Below are 20,254 nucleotides of genomic sequence, written 5' to 3' on the forward strand. Positions count from 1 at the left end.
TTTTCTACCATGCAGATTTTCCATTCTTATTCACTTTGTTTGGTACAATCTGGATTCTTCCACCACTCAAGAGAAACTGCCTTCATTCAATAAGGGCCATCCTGACCTTCTACAATTGGTTATCTAAAACGTCTGGAACCTGATGTGTTCCACATGAGTAATATTTCCAAAGTTTAACTCCAAAAGTGAACACTGACCAGAAAAAAATACCCCTTCATAGCACCAAAAGTTTGGCACATATTATGGGACATATGCTATCCCAGGAAATATATGCAATTTGAAACTCACTTGTTTTACAAAAATTTTTTGTATGTAAATACAGAAAGAGCCAAGAACTATCACAGCCCACATACCACCATCATGGTGTTAATTACAGTACAATTTTAACATGCGCATACCTGGCAGACTAAGCCAGAGACATGACACTGGCATTCAAGTCTGACAGATGTCATGATAACCACACACAGCACCAATTGTACTGAAATTACAACATTGGTGTAATTTTTCTTTTCTTCTCTTTTTTATTTTTTAAACTAGAGAGGCACTGTGGCAAAATGGTTAAGACAGAGACTCTGGAGCCAGACTGCCTGGGTTTGAATCCTGGCTCTCCCATTTGCTGGGTATGTGGTCTCGGGCAGATCTCACGTATTGGATCTCTCATATCAAATGAGGTAACAATACTCCTCTCTGGCTAATCAGCTAACATATGTTAAGTGCTTCCAAGAGTACCAGGCATTTAGGAATGCTGTAAATACCAGTTATCGTTAATATCCACTGTTGGTATGATTCCAGCTATATGGTCTACCTTAATTGCTAAATCCAAAGAGCACTTTTCAGCTTACAACTTACTTGCCGCTGTGGACCACTTCCTCCTCCTCAGAACTCTTCATCTGGACTCCAAAGACCATCTTCTCCTGGTTCTCCTCCTATTCGTCTGGCTGCTCTTCCTCAGTCTCCTTCACGGCCTCCTCTTCTCCATTCCCCGCCACCCATACGTCAACTCTCTTTTCTTCCCACTCTTACTCTCTCCTTGGGTGACCATATACACCAACCCATGGCTTACAGCAGCACTTTCTGAGCCTTCATTGTTTGCACAGCTCCACCGAGATTTTGCCATTGCCCACATATCACATGTGTTTTTACTTAATATTTCCCTTTAAGTGAGCACACTTGGCCTAAGTGATCATGTCCACAATATTACAGGTTTGTTGCACAGGTTACAGTTTTCATACAAATTAAACTGCTAGCTATGAAAAACTTCCATTGTTTATCTATGTACCACTCCAATGATCTCATACTACGCTGTAGGAACATCGGCTTCTGGGCTTCCAGGCGTTGCAGACTCCCGAAGCTCTTCTTGGCTTGCACCTCTTGGCTTGTAAACCCTCTCCCATCAACTGCCGCTGAATCTTAACCAAGATGACCCACAAGCCCCTCAAGTTCAGTAAGTTCAGAAACAAACATCTTTTTCCTCAAAAACAAATGAAGCCAAGTTCTTTCCTCTTTCTGTATGTGGTTTAATGGTTCATTGATCTATATGCCTCCTGGCTACCCAAACCAGAGGAGTCACCTAGACTCTTCTGTCTCCCCCAACATTTGCAACCAACTGGCCGCTAAGTCCTGTCATTCCTACTTCCCCGGGAGATCTAGAACTGGCACACACACCTGTTCCCGCCCTGTGCCACTCCTGCATCCTACCTTCATCGATTCTCCTCTGAACTAACTGCACAAGCAGTCTAACTGGTGGCCTTTAATCTTGGCATCCTCTAGAACTTGGATCATCTTACTCAGCAAATTAGCTGCTTAAATGATTCAACAACTCCCCTTCATCCTCGAATGAAGTTCAACCTCCGTACTATGAGCACAGGAGGCCTCTTATGAATCCACTTCCTTCTTTTCAACTCTAGTCATTCCATGACACACAACCAAGAAGCCGGTCATTCCCAACTGCCTGTCACTCCTAAACAAACCTTACTCCAAAGCCACCTACTACCAACCAGTCCTTAATACTCAATTCCTGGAAGCATTTCCTGACTTTCCAGCTGTGACGTTTATTTTTGCACCTCTTCTCTAGAAGCCTGGAGCACCCTGCTCATGTCTCCAACAGCAGTTTTTACACTGTTAGGTCATCTAGAGTCTAACTCTGATGTACTTATTTGACACCTGTGCTGTTAATATTTTCCTTTCAAATAACTTTTAACTTAGGCATAGACTTGTTTCAACAACAACAAAAAAATCTGTCATCAAGAAATCCTATGTTGAATACAAGAGAATTTTTTCTAACACAAACTAGAATTACTACATTGCCAAAATTAAATATCAAAATAAAGGACTTACAACCACATTAGTTACAGCGAATTGGATATTCTGGGGACACTACTACCACAAAAAACCTGGACCCTAATTAAAAAAATACTTTTGATGTTTTGCTGAGCTCACAAAAAATACAGGAACACTTAAGGCCACCCTCTGCTCCAAAAGCAATAAACATCAGCTAGGAATTAAACCGGGCAGTCCAGAGCTACAAGCAATTGTGCCAAAAGCAGAAGCGCAATCAGGACACTGAGCCAGAAGCCAATGTGGGAACTAATTTAAACTCCTCTGAATGGCAGCCAAAGTCGATACAAATGCTTTAGAAAGAAAAGCACCCCCACCCTAGAGTCTCAAGATTCTCACAAAAATCAACCAAATAGCAATTCATAATGAATGATGACCAAGCACAAGAGGTAACAAGTCACCATGAAGAAGAGACAACAACAACAAAAAGTATCAAAAGTAATAAATTTTAAGACTTCCTAGGGATACCAGACATAGAGATCGCCTCAGAGTCTTCAGAATAGTTGTAAGTCTCAAAAATGAGCAAGCAACATGAGGCAATGAAGAATGTCTGGGTATATCTGAAAAAGAACCAAGTGGAACTTTCAAAAATGAAAAACATATTTGTTACAAGTAAAAAAAAATGGGCTAAAGGGAAGATTAGGCACAGCTGAAGAGAAAATTGGTAAGCAGTAAGGTAATACCTGATGAGACTACTCAGCACTATAAATTCCAGTGAGGAGACAGGAAATGAAAAATGTGAAGGATGGTATGTGACCTGGAAATTATTTATTTATTTATTTATTTATTTATTTTATATATATATGTGTGTGTATATATATATAACCAGTCCAGTTAAAGCTCCAGAGAGAATATATAAATGAAAAGAGATAATATTTAAATAATTCAGAGCTCAAAATCTTCTAGATTTTACAAAAGAAAATTCAAAATTAGGAAACACAAATACTCAAAATAGTATAGATAAAAAGTAATCTCCAACCAGACTTAGGAATGTAATGCTAGAACACCAAAGATAGAAAATCCAATGTAGCTTAAAGAAAAAGTATTTTATTTAAGAAAACATGAACACAGGAGGGTGTTGTGGTGCAGGGGGCTAAGCTGGGACGCCAGCAGCCTATTTCAGAGTTCCTGCGATACAGTCCATCCTCTGCCTCTGCTTCTGATCCAGCTCCCTGCTAATGCACCAGGAAGGCAGCAGATAATGGTCCAACTAATGACTGCCCTGCCACCCCATTGTGGCCACCTGGGGAGCAAACCAGCGGATCCAAGACCTCTCTCTCTGCCTCTGCCTCTCTGTAACTCTTCCTTTCAAATAAATAATCTTTAAAAAGAAAAAAAAGTATGAACAAAACTGGCAGCAGGCTTTCATAATAGAGTAATTGGGCCCAGCGTTGTGAGACAGCCAGTTAAGCCGCCTGCAGCACCAGCATCCCATGGGACTGCTGGTTCAAGTCCCAGCTGCTCTACTTCCAAAATGGCTCCCTGCTAATGGCCTGGGAAAGCAGTGGAAGACGGCTCAAGTGCTTGGGCCCCTGAACCCACATGGGAGACCCTCAAGAAACTCCTGGCTCCTGGCTTAAGTTCAGCCTAGCTCCAGCCATTTTGGCCATCTGGGGAGTGAACCAGCAGATGGAAGACCTCCCTTTGTATCTGCCTCTGTCTCTCTGTAAATCTGCCTTTCAAATAAATAAATATTAAAAAAAATAAAGGTAACTAAAACAATACCATGAACTGGATGCCAATAAGGTTAAAATTTTGTGATGAAAGGATAAATCCCCAAAACTGACTAGAAAAAATAGAAAAACTGTTAGTCCATTACTTTTAACTGCCATTTATCACTAAATTTAGCAAGAAGAAAATTATCTGACAGGTCACTAAGTTCCATCCAAAACACTTATCATTCCAGTCCAAACTTTCCTAGGGAACAGAAAAAGAGGAAGTACACTCTGTGTAAAGTCAGTGTAGCCTCCACACCAAAATCAGACAACACAGCCAATAAAGGGAACTGAGGGAAGGGCATTGCCATTCCTGCCACCAGCATCCCGCATCACAGTGCCAGCTAGAGTCCTAACTGCTCCACTTCTGTATTGCACCTAGAAAAGCAGAAGAAGTCTCAAGGACTTGGACCCCTGCCAATCGACATGGGAGACAAGCTAGAGTTCCTGGTTCCTGTCTAGCTGTTGTAGGTATCTGGGGAATGAACCAGCAGATGGAAAAGAACCCTCTCTCTCCCCCCATCTCTGTTCTTCTCTGTCCCCCTGCCCTTCAAACAAATAAATAAATCTTTTTTTTAAGGTAAACGATAGGAAAGAAAAGAGCCAATAGAAAACCCAAAGGAATTTCCAAGAATATATTAGAAATAATTTTTAAAAGCTAGCAAGTGGATAACTAAAGATCAATGTTTTAAAAATATTTTTATTTACTAACAATAAGGAGAATTTTTAAAACACTACCATCTATAATAGTAACAAAATTATTTAAAACATCAAAATGAACATTTAATAAATGGAAGATGTCTAGGAAGAAAACTGTAAAACTACTTTTAAAAAACACTGACAAGCTAAATAAATGAAAATACTATATTCTCAAATTGGAAGGTTAGCAATCTTAAAGATTTCAATTCTCTTTGAAACAGATTCTATGAATTCCAATTAAGTCCCAAAGAATCACATAATGTTAACAAGTTGGTTCTTAAAACAACAAGGATCCAAGAACAGCTGAGATTCAAGTCCTTTCCAGATATCAGGATTTCTGGTAAAAGTACAGTGTTAATAAGTAATGGATTGTGTGTATCAACACAGACATGAAAAGTGATACAGAAAGGCAAGCTGGAAACTGACCCATGTGTGTAGAAATCATGCATATGAAAGAGATGATAGAGTGGAGCACCAGTACCCTAAGGGGCAAGTAACACATAGGACAGAGATAACTGGAGCCACACGAGGGGGGGGGGGGGGCAGTGTGGATCACTACCTCACACCGCACACAAAAACCAATTCCAGATGGATTTGAGACTCAAACGAAATAGAGGAGAATGTCTTCATAAACCCAGGACAAGGAAGGCTTTCAGTTAGATTACATTAAAATTAAGAACTGTTCTCCGAACTACATAAAAAGTAAATAAAGTAAAACTACATAAAAACTACATAAAGAGTAAAAAGACATGCCACAAACTGGATGAAGATATTTATAATTTATCAACAAAGGTTCAGAGTTACCAGTTTATTCAGTTTTAAAGGACAACCCAATTTTAAAAATGAGTAAAAGATATGAGCGCATGTTTCATTAAAAGGAGACATAAATGGTTCATAAACATATTTAAGATGCTCAATCTCATTAATAATCAAAGAAATGTACATTAAAAACACAATGATGCATCCTTTCATACTCACTACACTGGTGAACAGTAAAAAAATATCTAACAACAGCATTGGACAGGTTGTAGGTCAACCATAACTTTTACACTGACAAATTATGTATACTGAAAAACTGGTATCATCACTTCAGAAAACAATTTGGCATTATTTTATAAGGCTTTACATTCAAAGCTCTTCAACCAGCAATACACTTCAAACAGAATACCCCAGTAGTATTCTAACCTTTTTTATTTTGCTCTAAAACCACTCAAAAATGCTTTTAAAAATCGCATACTCTTTACACATAAAGATAACAACTAAGAAGTTTTCAGCATTAAATTTAAATAAAATGGATGAATTTCTCCAGTATCATGGCAACATTTTAAAGTAAAACTGCTACACCTTCTCTTTCATGTGTATCATCATTAGCACACAATAGATTAAAAAGAACTATGCTGATAAAGAAGCGACATTTCACTGGAAATGCATTTCTTTGGAAGTGGATGTGAGAGGGGGTGTGCGGATTAAGAGGCTTACCCTACCACCACTGGCTAGGTGGGATCCCTATTTTCCCTGGGGAATTCTTCCATGTGGGGTGTGCTTTCCCTTTCTTATGTAAAGTGATAATGTGGTACTGTGAGAGGGCAGCAGAGAAAGCTGAACTTGCAGGAGGCATCTACCGTAGACTTCAGGCATTACCAGTCTTAGGCACAGGAACAAACAGAACTCAATGACCTAGAAACTGATTCATGAACATCACCGTACCCACATACTCAGGAGGTTTTCATTACTCCTGGGGTGGGGTTGGGGTGGGTCATACTCCCCAGTGTGAAAATTAGAGCATTTCTCACAATTGTATACCAGAAGATATGTACAATAATTTTTATAATAGCAAAACCCAGGAAAAACACAAAATTTCCATCAACAGAATGCAGTCACTGTGTTATATTCACCCATGGAATATTACACAGCAGGGAAAGATTAATGACTTACATTTATACTATTAATGACTCACAGAGAACATTAAGTGAAACAAGCAAGATTATACCCAGTATGGTTTTTTACTCAAAAACAACAGAAAGCATACAGTACATCGATAAAGAATATATACATTTCTGATTAAATTGTTAATAACAAGGAATAACACACAATTCAGGAGAGCAGTCACCTCTGGAAGTAAGCACACTCAATACTGGATTAGGTGGTAGATTCACAAGGGTTCATTTTATTGTTTTGATTCACCACTTGAGTATGTGCTAAATATATTTTCAATGTTAAATATTACATTAAATAATTTCAAGAAACATTTACCATATCAAACACCTTTAAATAAATCACCTCACCTGCCACTAGAAAAGTAACCATGATATGGAAATTCTTTCACAACATCTGTAGGAACTGACATATATTAGGTACACAATAAATGTTTATTGGAATCAATATTAGAACCATATTAATACTAGAGACAGACTGAGCCAATCAACTATCCACAGACTGACACAGGGCTGGGGCAGAAGCCCAAGTGGCTGCAGGAAAATTCAGTAGCAAGCTAAAGTCCTAAGGAAGCTGGTCAGTAGACAGAAAGCAAAAACGCCGAGTCTGGTAACATAAAGCATTAGCAAGGATGTAAGCAAAGGACTATCCTCACGCAATACCAGTGAGGGGGAAACTGCTGCGACCACTCTGAGAGCTTCTGCAGCACTTGGTTAGGCTGAAGTCACACATCCCGGCAGACCAACTACTACCTGCACTCCCCGAGAAACTTCTGAACGTGTGCAAGAGCAAACAGGTAAAGACATTTACTGCAGGACTGCTGTTTACAGTCCCACACTGGAAACAACCTCAAAGTCCATCAATAGGGGATATACATAAATGACTGTAAATTACTGTATATCATACAATGCAATTCTACACCAGCAATTAAAATGCACGAACCAGATAATAACACAATTACCGATTTATTCAGATAAAAATGTCAAAATGCAATGCTGAGTGAAAAAAAGTAGCAAAAATACAGAGTTTCATCCATTAAAATTTAAAAAGCAGCAATACTAAATAATGCTTATGGATGTACCACGATCAAAGGGTAAAATACGCAAGGGAATGATACACAGAAACCCGAAGGCAGTGGCTATCCCCAGGGCATCAAGGGGAGGGGCTGAGTACCTCCAATATCTGCAATTGTATTTCTTTCTTTTTTTTTTTTTTAAAGAGAACCTGAAGTAAATTTGGTAAAATGATTACATCTGTAAAATCTATATCATGAATTGGTTAGATCCCCCTCTATATTCTGAAATATTTCAAAAAAATGAAAATTAGGCAACAGTTAAAAAAAATAGAGCAGAACAGAGAGGAACAGACACTAAAACGCAGCCTTTAAGCGTGAAGCGCAGACCCGTAAGCAACAGATTCGGTCCCTAATGGGCTTGCGGATTCCTTCCCTACGCACCCTTAAAATAAACTCTATTTTCCTTAGCATGAAATGCAAATTTCTTGCCAAAAAGAATGGGGGGGGAAAAAGCCCAAATTAGAGCCATTATCTAAGGACACTGCTCTCTACCGTATTTCCCTGGCCAAGATGTTGGGCAGCTCCGAACAAGACTTACGTGAACGCCATTTAAAAACAAAAACAAAAACAAAAACGCAACTCTAGGAACCCGTAAGCGCTCCCGCCACGCCAGGGACAGCTGACAGGCGGCCGCCCAGCTGGCGCGGACACGGGCCTTGGAGGAAGTGGGCAGCCGCAGGAGCTGGCGTCCGCAGCCCCCGCATTCCGCGCGCGGCGTCTGCGGGACGCGGCACGAGCCCCGCGGCCGGTCCTTCCCTCCGCACTGCGCCTGCGAGAACCTAGACCCCCCACGCCCGCAAGCCCACACCCGCGCGCAGCACGTCACGCACCCCGCGGGCCCCCGGCGCGCCGCACACGCGGGGACGCGCTCGCGCGGGCGGCGCTCCCGGCGGGGGTCGCGTCGGCAGGAGGCGCGAACACGCGCGCCGCGGGACGCGCGTCCCAGGAGAAAGACCCCCAGGCGGCCTCGGGGTCCCCCACGCGCGGACCGAAGCCGGCTGCCCCCACCCTCGCACGGACACCCAGGGCCCCAGACCCCGGGACACACCCACCGGGGCAGACAAAGGCGGCCACACCCCCTCCCGCGCGGGCACCGCGACCCACGCACACTGCCTCAGCCGGCCCCCGTGCGACGCACGCCCGGCCACGCGCGCACAGCCACACTCACCACACACCCACGGAGGGGGTGTGGAGGGCCCCGCTCCCCGGGCATCTCGGCTGCAGCGGGACAAGGTGACACATCCGGGAGCCCCGCCGCACTCACCGGGGCCCGCAGCCCGCAGCCGCCTCCGCCGCCTCCGCACTCCACGTCAGCCAGGCGGCGGGCGCGAGCGAGCGGGCGGGCGAGCCAGCGAGCGGCGGGCGCGGGAGGCAGCACGGTCACGTGGGCTGGCAGCGCGCGTGCGCACTGGCGCCGCGCCGGCCCCTTCCCCACGGCCGCGAGCCGGCCGCTCCCGCCGGCCCCCGCGCCGAGCCGGGGCTGCCTCGCTCTCTCCCTCCCTCTTTCCTGTCGCCCCCCCACCCGGGACTGCGGCTTCCTGGTCGGCGCTTGCGCAGAGGACGCCGCGTTGAGGTGGCCGCCGAGGTGGCCGCCGGAGCCCCAGTGGGCGTCTGAGGGAGCTCAGGTCGAGGGCCGCCCGCGCCCGGGCTTCGACTGAGAACCGGGACGGGGCGCGGGCGGGGGTCCCTGGGGCCGAGCTTGCGGAGCCGGACGTGCCCTCGCCCGGTCACCGCCTGCCCGCGGGCCGCGCGAGCCCGCGAGCCCTGTGCCGCCGCGTCGGGGGTGCGCGCGGCCGCTCCCGTGCGCTGCAGAGGCCGTGCCCGCAGCAGAGCGATGAGGTTGTAATAGGCCAGTGGCGAGGGCGGCAAATCCCTGACGACGCTTGTGTTCCTCTTCCACAGATGGACTAGAGCCGCAGGGAAAATGGTGGAAAATTCACCGTCGCCACTGCCAGAAAGAGCCATCTATGGTTTTGTTCTGTTCTTAAGCTCCCAGTTTGGCTTCAGTAAGTACTGCCCTGAGGCATGGCCAAGGGAATCGTGCATTTGTTGTTAGGATGCGCGGACGGGAGCTGTTGCTTCTTTCTGCTTGCGTCTCTCCCACAAATCCGGAAGGGAAGCCATCTTTGTCCAGAATGTTCCATGTCCCAGCACTGGCCTAAAAGGTCTAACCGCAGCACGTGTTTACGCAGCGACAGACAGGTGACAAAGTGCATAGAACCTGGCCCCTGCCCTCCAGAAGGTCGTGGTCTTGGGGGTGAGACAGAGGAGTAAATTAATAATGGCGTGGTGCCTGCCGGGGAGCACAGCGGGGGCTCAGAAATCAAGCCTTCCCCGGGGGTGGGGCACATGGAGAGTTCTGGAATGAGGCCTGAGAGGGTTTGGAAGTAATGTTCCGGGCAGGCATCGGAAGCTGGGGAGTGCAGAGAGTTAGAGGAGCCGTGTGGGGTTGGGCGATGTGTCTTTAACCTCCTGGATTTCACTTAATCCCCGGAATGTCCCATTTCACTCCTACAAATAAACTGGTGCTCACAGAGACACTCATGCTCAGAGTGGCACATCAGGCCCCAAGTCTCTCCCCGAGGATTTGGGAATTAGGAGGCAAGCAGGAGGGAGAAACTTGGGTGTTCCCAATCCAACTTTATGGGAACCAGAAAGGTAGGGGAATGGTAGTTTTTCTAAACCCTTACTGAAAAACACCTCCCTGCACCATCAGTACAGCTCATACATGGCCCTCGTGGCCCAGCCTGTGAGGGAAGAATTTAAAACTAGGTCCCAGTTTGAAGTCCACAGAGTCACTGTGTGACCTGGGCTGTTTACCATTCTTTGAGAGAATGGTTACTGAATGCTTATTACGCATAGGACAGTCCTATGAGGAAGTGCTAGTGTTGCTGGCCTCATATTAAAAGTGAGAATACTGGACTTTGAGTACCTCACTTAAGATCACAAAGGTAGTAGATGAAAGAGTGGGAATTTGAACCCAGACTCATGGGCTGACTTCACTCTGCTGCCTCCACGGCTAGTGTAAGGATTAACTGGGGTAATGTATGTAAAGCACTTCAAACAGTGCTTGGAGACAACATGCATGCAGTAAGTGTTAGCTGCTGCTGTTACTGTATTTGTAAATCCTGGTCAAAGAATATTTCAGAGTATAAACCAAAATAAATAAGGAAAAGCAGTGATTTTTAGACTTAAGTCCCTAATACGAAGAACCAAAAATTAATTCAGGTGTTTATTGAGTGCTTACTGTATGTCTGGCCCTGTTAGAGGCCAGTGGAGTTTTCATTTTGAAAGGGGAGACAGCCAGTGTCAGAGGCTAAGATGTGCTATGGGGAGAGATTTGGCAAGGGGAAGGAGGGGGGAGGAGGTGCTACTAATGTGCTCCTGTGTCATCTTTTGTTTTTGATGCACTAGCCCTTGTCCCAGTGGAGTGGAAATAACTGATATACATATCTGTTCACTTTTAGAGAGTACAGAGAGGGCAGAAGCTATTTCTTTTGGATTCACTATTAAAAAAAAAAAGATTTATTTATTTGAAGGGTTGAGTTACTGAGAGACAGAGGTTTTCTGTCTGTTGGTTCACTCCCCAAATGGCTGCAACGGGTGGGGCTGGGCCAGGCTGAATCCAGGAGCTTCTTCCAGGTCTCCTACATGGGTGCAGGGGCCCAGGCACTTGAGCCATCTTCCACTGCTCTCCCAGGTGCATCAGCAGGGAGCTGGATCTGAATTAGAGCAGCTGGGACTCAAACCAACGCCCATAGGGGATGCTGGCATTGCAGGCAGCAGCTCTACCCACAACACTGGCCCCTTGGTTTCACCATTGAATCTCACACTCCTGACAGAGTTCTGTAATACATATTTGTCAAGAAGAAAATTAATCTGTCATCATTGATGTAGGTGTTTTAAAATTTTGCTCTGCTACAGAAATGTTTTTAAAAATACTAGTAATAAGGTAATTACGATGAATGTTAGAAGAAAAGTACAGATAAGGAGCCAGAAGAATTGAAAGAAGCGAAAAGCTATTCTGAATGAATCAGGGCCCCTTAAGGGAACCTTTTTATTTTATCTGACCTTATGAGATTGGATGCATGCCTTACTTTTCTCCTCTTTGTCTCTCTTCTGCAGTACTTTATCTCGTGTGGGCTTTTATTCCTGAATCTTGGCTAAACTCATTAGGCCTGACCTATTGGCCTCAAAAGTAAGTCTAACATATATATATATATATATATATATACACACACACACATATATATATATGAAAAACATATTTTGCACATATATTTACATGTATAAAATACATGTAGGGGTATTACATGTTTAAACATAGATATATTTAATATGTATTTAAATATTCTTTAGAGACACAGCTTCCTCGGATGCTTGCAACAGCCAGGGCAGTGGGGGAGGGAGTGAGGCCAAGTGTGGAGCAAGGAACACAATGCAAGTCCTCCCGCATGGTGGTACGGACCCAGGTCCTGGGGCATTAGTCCCCCGTGTGGTGGTAGGGACCCAGGTCCTGAGGCATTAGTCCCCTGTGTGGTGGTAGGGACCCAGGTCCTGAGGCATTAGTCCCCTGTGTGGTGGTAGGGACCCAGGTCCTGAGGCATTAGTCCCCTGTGTGGTGGTAGGGACCCAGGTCCTGGGGCATTAGTCTCCTGTGTGGTGGTGGGGACCCAGGTCCTGCTGCATTAGCAGGAAGCTGATTCTGGAGCCAGAGCTGACACTGAACCCAGGTACTCCAACGGAGGATGCAGGTGTTTAATCCATGGCTTAACTGCTAGGCGAAATGCCCATCCCTTAATACGTTTATTTAAAGAAGAGAATAAGCAAAGGTGTTCAGAAGGATCATATTATTTTTAAATGCATGAATGGTTTTAGAAGCTTTTTAAAGATCATTATTGATACACTGCTAATTAAAGATGGTAGGGTAAACACACATGTTTATCTCCATTTCCTCCCCAAATTTTTGCTAAACTGATCCTGTTTTTTTAAAATTAAGGTCCCACAGGACCAAAAGCTAAGATAGTAGATAAGAGATGTCAACAAAATTTTGGGAAACAGATTGAGATAGGTAACTGTAACTGAATTTGTTTCTGCTTTTTCCACGTGGCTGAAGTAGGGAACTTCAGAATGGCTCAGACACTGAAGGAACCAGATGCCTCTTTCATGCGGTCATTTTGAGTTGGACTCAAAACATGTTAAAAGAACATTAGAGGTCAGATCTCCTTCCCTTAGTCCTCAAAGTTAGGGCTCAGACCCTGCCATCCCCTGCAGAAAACTGGAGCTTTTCTCTCCCTGGAACAGTTGAATGAGGGTCTCTAGCCTGGGGGTCTCTAGAGCTTTGTGTGGACATAAGTTACCTCACTGAAAATGGGACTGGTGAGAATCTGCATGACCAAGTGGTGAAGTCCCACCTCAGCGCCTCCCCTCACAAGGTGTCCAACCTCTTGTCACCTTCTCCTCCCAGATCACAGAGAAGATGGGAAGATTCTTTCTTAGGATGCTGACCAGTCAAACACCAAACACAAAAATCTTTAATTTGTGACATTTGGCGGACCCCAGTGAAGTGGGCAAGGTCTCTGATAATTGGTCATCTCCTCATGTACACACAGTGCTTTCGGTTACCTTGTCAGCTCTTCATTTTAAAATATGAATGGACTGCCTGTAAGTTACCCAGTTGTTGAGAAAAGTATATCAAGAAATACAGAAGAAAAAAGGAGAGCTTGAAAGACATGGAGGGGCCAGCACTGTGGTGCAGTGGGTTAACGCCCTGGCCTGAAGCGCCAGCATCCCATATGGGCACCTGTTCAAGACCCGGCTGCTCCACTTCCGATCCAGCTCTCTGCTGTGGCCTGGGAAAGCAGAAGATGGCCCAAGTGCTTGGGCCCCTGCACGCGCGTGAGAGACTCTGAAGAAGCTCCTGGCTTTGGATCTTTTTTTTTTTAAAGATTTATTTATTTGGAGCCGGCGCCGCAGCTCACTAGGCTAATCCTCCGCCTAGCGGCGCCGGCACACCAGGTTCTAGTCCTGGTTGGGGCGCCGGATTCTGTCCCAGTTGCCCCTCTTCCAGGCCAGCCCTCTGCTGTGGCCAGGGAGTGCAGTGGAGGATGGCCCAGGTGCTTGGGCCCTGCACCCCATGGGAGACCAGGAAAAGCACCTGGCTCCTGGCTCCTGCCATCGGATCAGCGCGGTGCGCCGGCCGCAGCGCGCCGGCCGCGGCGGCCATTGGAGGGTGAACCAACGGCAAAGGAAGACCTTTCTGTCTCTCTCTCTCACTGTCCACTCTGCCTGTCAAAAAATTAAAAAAAAAATTAAAAAAAAAAAGATTTATTTATTTGTTTGAAAGTAGTTACACAGAGAGGAGAGGCAGAGAGAGAGAGAAAGAGAGGTCTTCCATCCGATGGTTCACTCCCCAGTTGGCCACAACGGATGGAGCAGCGCCGATCTGAAGCCAGGAGCTGCTTCTGGGTCTCCCATGCAAGTGCAGGGGCTCAAGGACTTGGGCCATCTTCTGCTATCCCAGGCCATAGCAGAGAGCTGGATGGGAAGTGGAGCAGCTGGGTCTCGAACCGGTGCCCATATGGGATGCCAGCGCTTCAGGCCAGGGCATTAACCCGCTGCAGAGTGCTGGCCCCATACAGAAGCTTTTAATGTAAAATACTCAGAGAAGATTATAACTTCAGAATGAACAGAATACTATGCAGAGTTCAAGAATACTATACAAATGTTCAAGGAGTTACTGTATTTGCAAATTATAAAGATAATAAATTTTTTTACGATTTATTTATTTGGAAGAGTTACAGAAACGGGAAGAGAGGGAGAGAGAGCGCTTCCATCCACTGGTTCACTCCCCAGATTACCACAGAAGCCAGGGGTGGGCCAGGCTGAAACTGGGATCCAGGAGTTTCGTCTGGGTCTCCCACATGTGGTAGGGGCCCAGACGTTTGGGCTGTCTTCTGCTGCTTTTGCCAGGCCATTGCCAGAGCTGCATCAGAAGCGGACCAACTGGGACACAAATTGGGGCCTGTATGGGAGGCTGACGTCACAGGTGGCACCTTTACCTGCTGTACCACAATGCTGGACTCCAAAACTAAAATATTTAATTGAAAGGCTGGACAATAAACAACAAAGTGGAAAACAGAGAAAAGTATAATAAAGTACATTAAAAGTCCCAGAAAATAGGGCAGACATTTAGCCTGGCCCTTAAAGTGCCTGCAGTGCCGCATCAGGTTACCTGGGTTCAGTTCCTGGCTGTAGTGAATGATTCTTGCTTTCTGCTAATGCAGATCCCAGAGGCAATGGTGATGGCTAAAACAACTGGATTCCTGCCACCCTCATGGGAGACTTGGATTCCGTTCCCAGCTTCAGTTCTGGCTATTGCAGGCATTTGAGTAATGAACCAATGAAAGGGTGTGTTCTCTCTCTCTTCCTGCTTCCCTCTCTGTCCCTCCCTCTCCTCACCCCTCCCTCCCGCTCAAATAAATAAATACATAAATAAAAAGTTCCAGGGGTCAGCGCTGTGGCGTAGCAGGTAAAGCTGCCGCCTGCGGTGCCCACATCCCGTATGGGTGCCAGTTCAAGTCCTAAATGTTCCACTTTTGATCCAGCTCCCTGCTAATGCTCCTGGGAAAGCAGTGGAAGATGGTCCAAGTTTGTGGGCTCTGCACCCACGTGGGAGACCTGGAAGAAGCTTCTAGCTTCTAGCTTCAGCTCAGCCCAGCTCCGGCCACTATGGCCATTTAGAGAGTGAACCAATTTTGGATGGGAAATCTCTCTTTCTCTCTCACTCTCACTCTCTCTGCCTCTGCATCTCTGTAACTCTGCCTTTCAAATAAATGAACCTTTAAAAAAAAAAAAAGTTCCAGAAAGAGAAAACCATAGGGAAAAAATTATTAATGAAACAATGTACTCAGTAAAACTTGGCAAGGGCCGGCGCCGCAGCTCACTAGGCTAATCCTCCGCCTAGCGGCGCCGGCACACCAGGTTCTAGTCCCGGTTGGAGCGCCGGATTCTGTCCCAGTTGCCCCTCTTCCAGGCCAGCCCTCTGCTGTGGCCAGGGAGTGCAGTGGAGGATGGCCCAGGTGCTTGGGCCCTGCACCCCATGGGAGACCAGGAAAAGCACCTGGCTCCTGGCTCCTGCCATCGGATCAGCGCGGTGCGCCGGCCGCAGCGCGCCGGCCGCGGCGGCCATTGGAGGGTGAACCAACGGCAAAGGAAGACCTTTCTCTCTGTCTCTCTCTCTCACTGTCCACTCTGCCTGTCAAAAAAAAAAAAAAAAAAAAAAACTTGGCAAGATGGAACACTCAGTGTATTTAACTGTTTGGGAACTGTAGGAATCCTATCAGAGAATTTGAGCTTGAGTATTGATAGAAGCATGGAAAAATCAAACAGACAAAAAGATGTAATTACTACTTCCAGAAAAAAGAAAGTGTGTAATGTGGGCTGGCAGTGTGGCACAGGGATTAAGCTGGCACCTGTATGCCTGGGAAGGCAGTGAAAGATGTCCCGAATGCTTGTCCCCTTCCACCCCTGTGGAGACCCGGAGGAGTTCTGGGCTTCCAGCTTCAGCCGGGCCCAGCGGTGGCCTTGTGGCTGTCGGGGAGTGAACCAGTGGATGGAAGATCTCTCTATCTCTATTGCTATCCCTCTCACTATATCTGTCCTTATGGCTGTCTCTATCTTTGTCTCTCTTTCTGTCAATAACTCTTTCAAATAAAAACTGTCTCTAAAACCAAAAATAAGATGTATAAAGCTAAGATTCTCTGTTGTAAATGTTGTTTATATAGTCATGATAATATTTAACAACAGCTGACCTAACCAGAAATTGTAAGTACAGAAGACATAGGAGGAAGTAAATTCCCTATTGTCATATTAGGAAATCTGGAGAAAATGAAACAGAAGAAGCCAAGAAATAATAGTAGCACATTATGTAGAAATTAGGAAGTTAAGTATCAGAAGCCACAGCCCAGGTAATGAAAGTGTCCCTTCCTGGGGAATAAGACTCCGGATGGGACAAGTGGGATAGGAAACTGCAGCTGTTCATTATGTGCCTTGAAGAATTGTCTATCGTGAGCAAGTATTACTTGAATAAAATTCAAATAACATGTTTTATGATTGGCTATTGAGAATTGCTACTTTCTAAGGTACCCATTCCATACTGTAATCTTCTCTTCTGCAGATACTGGGCAGTTGCATTACCTGTCTACCTCTTGATTACCATAGTCATTGGTTATGTACTCTTGTTTGGCATTAACATGATGAGTACCTCTCCACTCAACTCCATTCATACAATCACAGGTAAGTTTATATAAAAGGAAAGTGCTGGGGAAATGAACAGGTGGGGTATTGCCCTTTTATCCAGAAAAGCAACCAAGATTGCAAGACACACATTGGGACAATGAGAAGAACCTAGGAGAAGTAAGTAGAGTTGCACAAAAGGAAATATTGGAGCTGGTTTTGTGACATAATGGGTTAAGCCACCGCCTGTGGTGCCAGCATCCCATGTGGGCTCTGGTTTGAGTTCTAGCTGCTCCACTTCTCCAGCTCCCTGCTAATATGCCTGGGAAAGCAGCAGAAGATGGCCCCAAGTCCTTGGACCCTGGCCACCCATGTGGGAGACACAGAAGAAGCTCCTGGCTTCAGACCTGCCCTGCTCCAACTGTTGTGGCCATCTGGGGTGTGAATCAGTAGGTGGAAGATCTGTGTGTGTCTCACCCTCTCTGTAAAACTCCTTTTTTTCTTTCTTTTTTTTTTTTTAAGGTGTATTTATTTAGTTATTTATTTGAAAGCCAGAGTTACAGAGAGAGATCTTCCATCTGCTAAGTCACTCCCCAAATAGCTGTGATGGTCAGAGCTTGGCTGGTCTGAAGCCAGGAGCTTCTCTGGGTCTCCCACATGGGTGCAGGGGTCCAAGGACTTGGGCCACATTCCTTTGCTGTGCCAGGCACATCGACAGGGGGCTGGATCAGAAGTGGAGCAGCCGAGACTTGAACCAGCACCCATATGGGATGCTGGCACTGCAGGCTTTACCCATTGTGCCATAGCACTGTCACCAGAACTCTGTCTTTCAAATAAATAAATAAAAAGCTTTAAAAAAAAAAAAGAAATGCATGAAGGAAATAAGTTCTGATTAACTTGCACCAGTTCTATTCATGGAAGAGAGAAATTGTGATGAATTATAGCACTAGTTAACATATATTTTCCCCTACAAATTTTATTCTCAGCCACTTTGAGAGAAGCATATTTTATCCTACACAGGCCCTGTCATTCAAGGGACAGCATCAGGTCCCTGCACACCCTGTTCAGGAGGGTCACATGTGCACCTGATCCCAGCTGACTGCAGAGAAGAGCCATAGCACATTTTTGTGGCTTTTTTTTTATAACATTTTTTTCAGTTCAAGTCCAGTTATTAAAGTAGACTGATACGTGAGCTTGTTTAGATTCTAGGAAGTAAAGTTTTTAAGTTACTGGTATGATTTTTCGAGTTTCAAAAACCTTTATTCATAAGCCAATGCAATATATTTTGGAAAACCAATTATAGTTTATGTTTAAATTTCTTTCCTTATAAACTACTGTATGTATTTCCTGTATTCTTGACTTACAGTAACCACATGGATAATTTATCCAAAAAGGAAATTGTTAAGTTTACATGAATATTTGTGCCAAATGATTCAATAGTTTTGTGATGTCAACTTAAATACATTATTAAGATCTAGATATAATTCTGTCCCTGTGAGAAACATGCAATTGAGGCTCATCATCCTTGTACAGTTAAAAGAAATACTAATTTCTTTCCAAGTTGTTATTTTAATTGGGTCATTTCTTCTAAAGAGAGGATTAAATAATCATTTAATTATATTAAACAGAAGTGTTATTCTCCAAACATCAGCCAAGTAAGCCATATGGGGGGGTCTCTATCAGCCACAGAGATGAAAAGAAGCTGCATTTGTAAACAAAGATTTTTGTTCTTTTCTCACAGATAACTATGCTAAAAATCAGCAGCAGAAGAAATACCAAGCAGAGGCCATCCCAGCACTGAGAGATGTTCCTATTAGTGAAGTAAACCGAATGTTCTTTCTTTCAGCCAAAGAACCTTGCACTAAAAACTGAACCGAGTGTGGACAGATGCACACCAAGCAAGTGCATCATAAGTTCCTAACATAGTAATTTTGACCATACTTATTTTGACTATCTCTCGCCAATACTTGTTATTGATATATAAAAAGATGTAAGTTGATCTTCTCTTAGATTAAGCTCAATTACTGCTGTGTTCTCAATATTAGTAATTAATGGATAGAATAAATAAAACGCTACACTACCATATAGCAGACTTTAAAAAAAACACCGGGTCAGTATAATCAAGAATCCCCTCCAGGGATGCATTCGTCCTGTGATTTGCAAAGGACCACTGTGTCCTTCCTCCTGGTTGACCCAGAATTCAACGTTAGACTTGGGGGAAGGGTACGCGTTATATTTGTGCTGTCAGATTCTTGTCAGGCAGGGATATTTATTTAGTACTTATTATGCATTGGCTCTTTTTCTGGCACTGAAGGTGTAGTAAGATTCTTAGAGAACTTAAATTTTAGAGGCAGAGGTTGAAATAGATTAAGAAAATGTGCTTTGTGATAAGTACCATGCAGAGAATTCAGATGGTCTAACGCTCTGGAGAGTAGGAGAACTACTGTAGACTGGATGGTCAGGGGAGGCCCCTCAGAGGCAGTGGAGATTCAGATCTGAGTAACAGAAGAAGAAGCTGGCCATGTAAAGACTGAAGGAGGGGCAGGGTAAACTTCTGTGAGGCAGGTAGGGCAGAGGTGAGAAGGAGCATGGAGGGTTCTCAGAGCAGAGACAGCCAGCGGTAGTCCAGAGCTGGCTGGACGAAGGGACATGCTCTGAGATGCTCCGAGAGAGACCAGACCTCATTACAGGTTTTGCCAGTCAGGGTAGGGAGTTGAGGTTTAAGTGTAAGTGGCAAGTGTGATGAGTGTGAGGCACCTTAGGTATGAGCTGTTGAGAGTGTAAGGAAAGCAGTGACATGGCCTGATGTGTGTTTTTTAGAGGTCACTCTGACTGATGGGTGACTAGATTTGGGGAGAGGGGGATAGAAGGGTGGGTAGAGGTTGGCAGTGGAACCCGAGTATGAAAGTAAGGAGACGATTGATTGCTTTACTGCAGGCAAGAAATGATGACTGCATAGACCAGGGTGGTGGCAGTGGAGTTGTGGAGGAGGGGAGAGCTTTGCAGCATTTGCTGGAGACAAACTAACTGACTGGGTACATGGACCTGAGTGTGCAGGCCGGCAAGGTTGACAGAAAATGTGATCGCGGTCATTCCCAGATCTTCGTGGAGTCGGGAACTTATAGACGACTTTTATTGACTTGGAGAAGTACAGTTGGGATTGGTGGGTTTGGTAAATGAATGTTTGAATGGTACTGCCTTATTAATACCGGATGTGTCCAGCGCAACAATAAGATGCACTTAGGTGGAAATAAGG

The 20,254-nt window shown here is 45.0% G+C and overlaps 2 protein-coding genes across 19 annotated transcripts in view; one reads left to right on the forward strand and one right to left on the reverse strand.

Annotated features, from left to right (window-relative positions):
- The window catches only part of TTC3 (tetratricopeptide repeat domain 3), a 127,960-nt gene extending 118,801 nt beyond the window's left edge, over positions 1-9,159 (reverse strand). For 4 of the 15 annotated variants that reach the window (XM_070071831.1, XM_070071834.1, XM_008274873.4 and 1 more), the window contains exon 1: positions 8,930-9,135. The gene's annotated coding sequence lies outside the window, so the exon portion shown is untranslated. Of the gene's footprint in view, positions 1-849; positions 8,286-8,929 lie in introns of those variants that run through there. The other 11 variants (XM_051833621.2, XM_070071833.1, XM_070071835.1 and 8 more) reach the window with 8 other exon arrangements.
- An 8-nt stretch (positions 9,160-9,167) lies between these two features.
- PIGP (phosphatidylinositol glycan anchor biosynthesis class P) lies at positions 9,168-19,007 on the forward strand. Of its 4 annotated transcripts, none has more exons than XM_008274869.4 (5): positions 9,168-9,364; positions 9,664-9,767; positions 11,887-11,959; positions 16,940-17,058; positions 18,740-19,007. In XM_008274869.4, exons 2-5 carry the CDS (start codon positions 9,686-9,688, stop codon positions 18,868-18,870), a joined length of 405 nt encoding a protein of 134 aa, XP_008273091.1. In that variant the 5' UTR covers positions 9,168-9,364; positions 9,664-9,685; the 3' UTR covers positions 18,871-19,007. The 4 variants fall into 4 exon arrangements, with proteins under 4 accessions (XP_008273091.1, XP_008273090.1, XP_008273089.1 ...); XM_008274868.4 differs by having other exon boundaries at positions 9,172-9,334; XM_008274867.4 differs by having other exon boundaries at positions 9,174-9,346.
- The last annotated feature ends 1,247 nt before the right edge of the window (positions 19,008-20,254 follow it).

The sequence above is a fragment of the Oryctolagus cuniculus genome, chromosome 4 (genome assembly GCF_964237555.1).
Source record: "Oryctolagus cuniculus chromosome 4, mOryCun1.1, whole genome shotgun sequence".
Lineage (NCBI taxonomy): Eukaryota > Metazoa > Chordata > Mammalia > Lagomorpha > Leporidae > Oryctolagus > Oryctolagus cuniculus.

What these genes read in the sequence shown, in the direction of transcription:
- PIGP (XM_008274869.4), top strand. Translation starts at nt 9,686, where the DNA reads ATGGTGGAAAATTCACCGTCGCCACTGCCAGAAAGAGCCATCTATGGT. An exon ending in AAGCTCCCAGTTTGGCTTCA is followed by an intron (nt 9,768 to 11,886) that starts GTAAGTACTGCC and finishes TCTCTTCTGCAG; the next exon opens with TACTTTATCTCGTGTGGGCT. An exon ending in CTCCATTCATACAATCACAG is followed by an intron (nt 17,059 to 18,739) that starts GTAAGTTTATAT and finishes CTTTTCTCACAG; the next exon opens with ATAACTATGCTAAAAATCAG.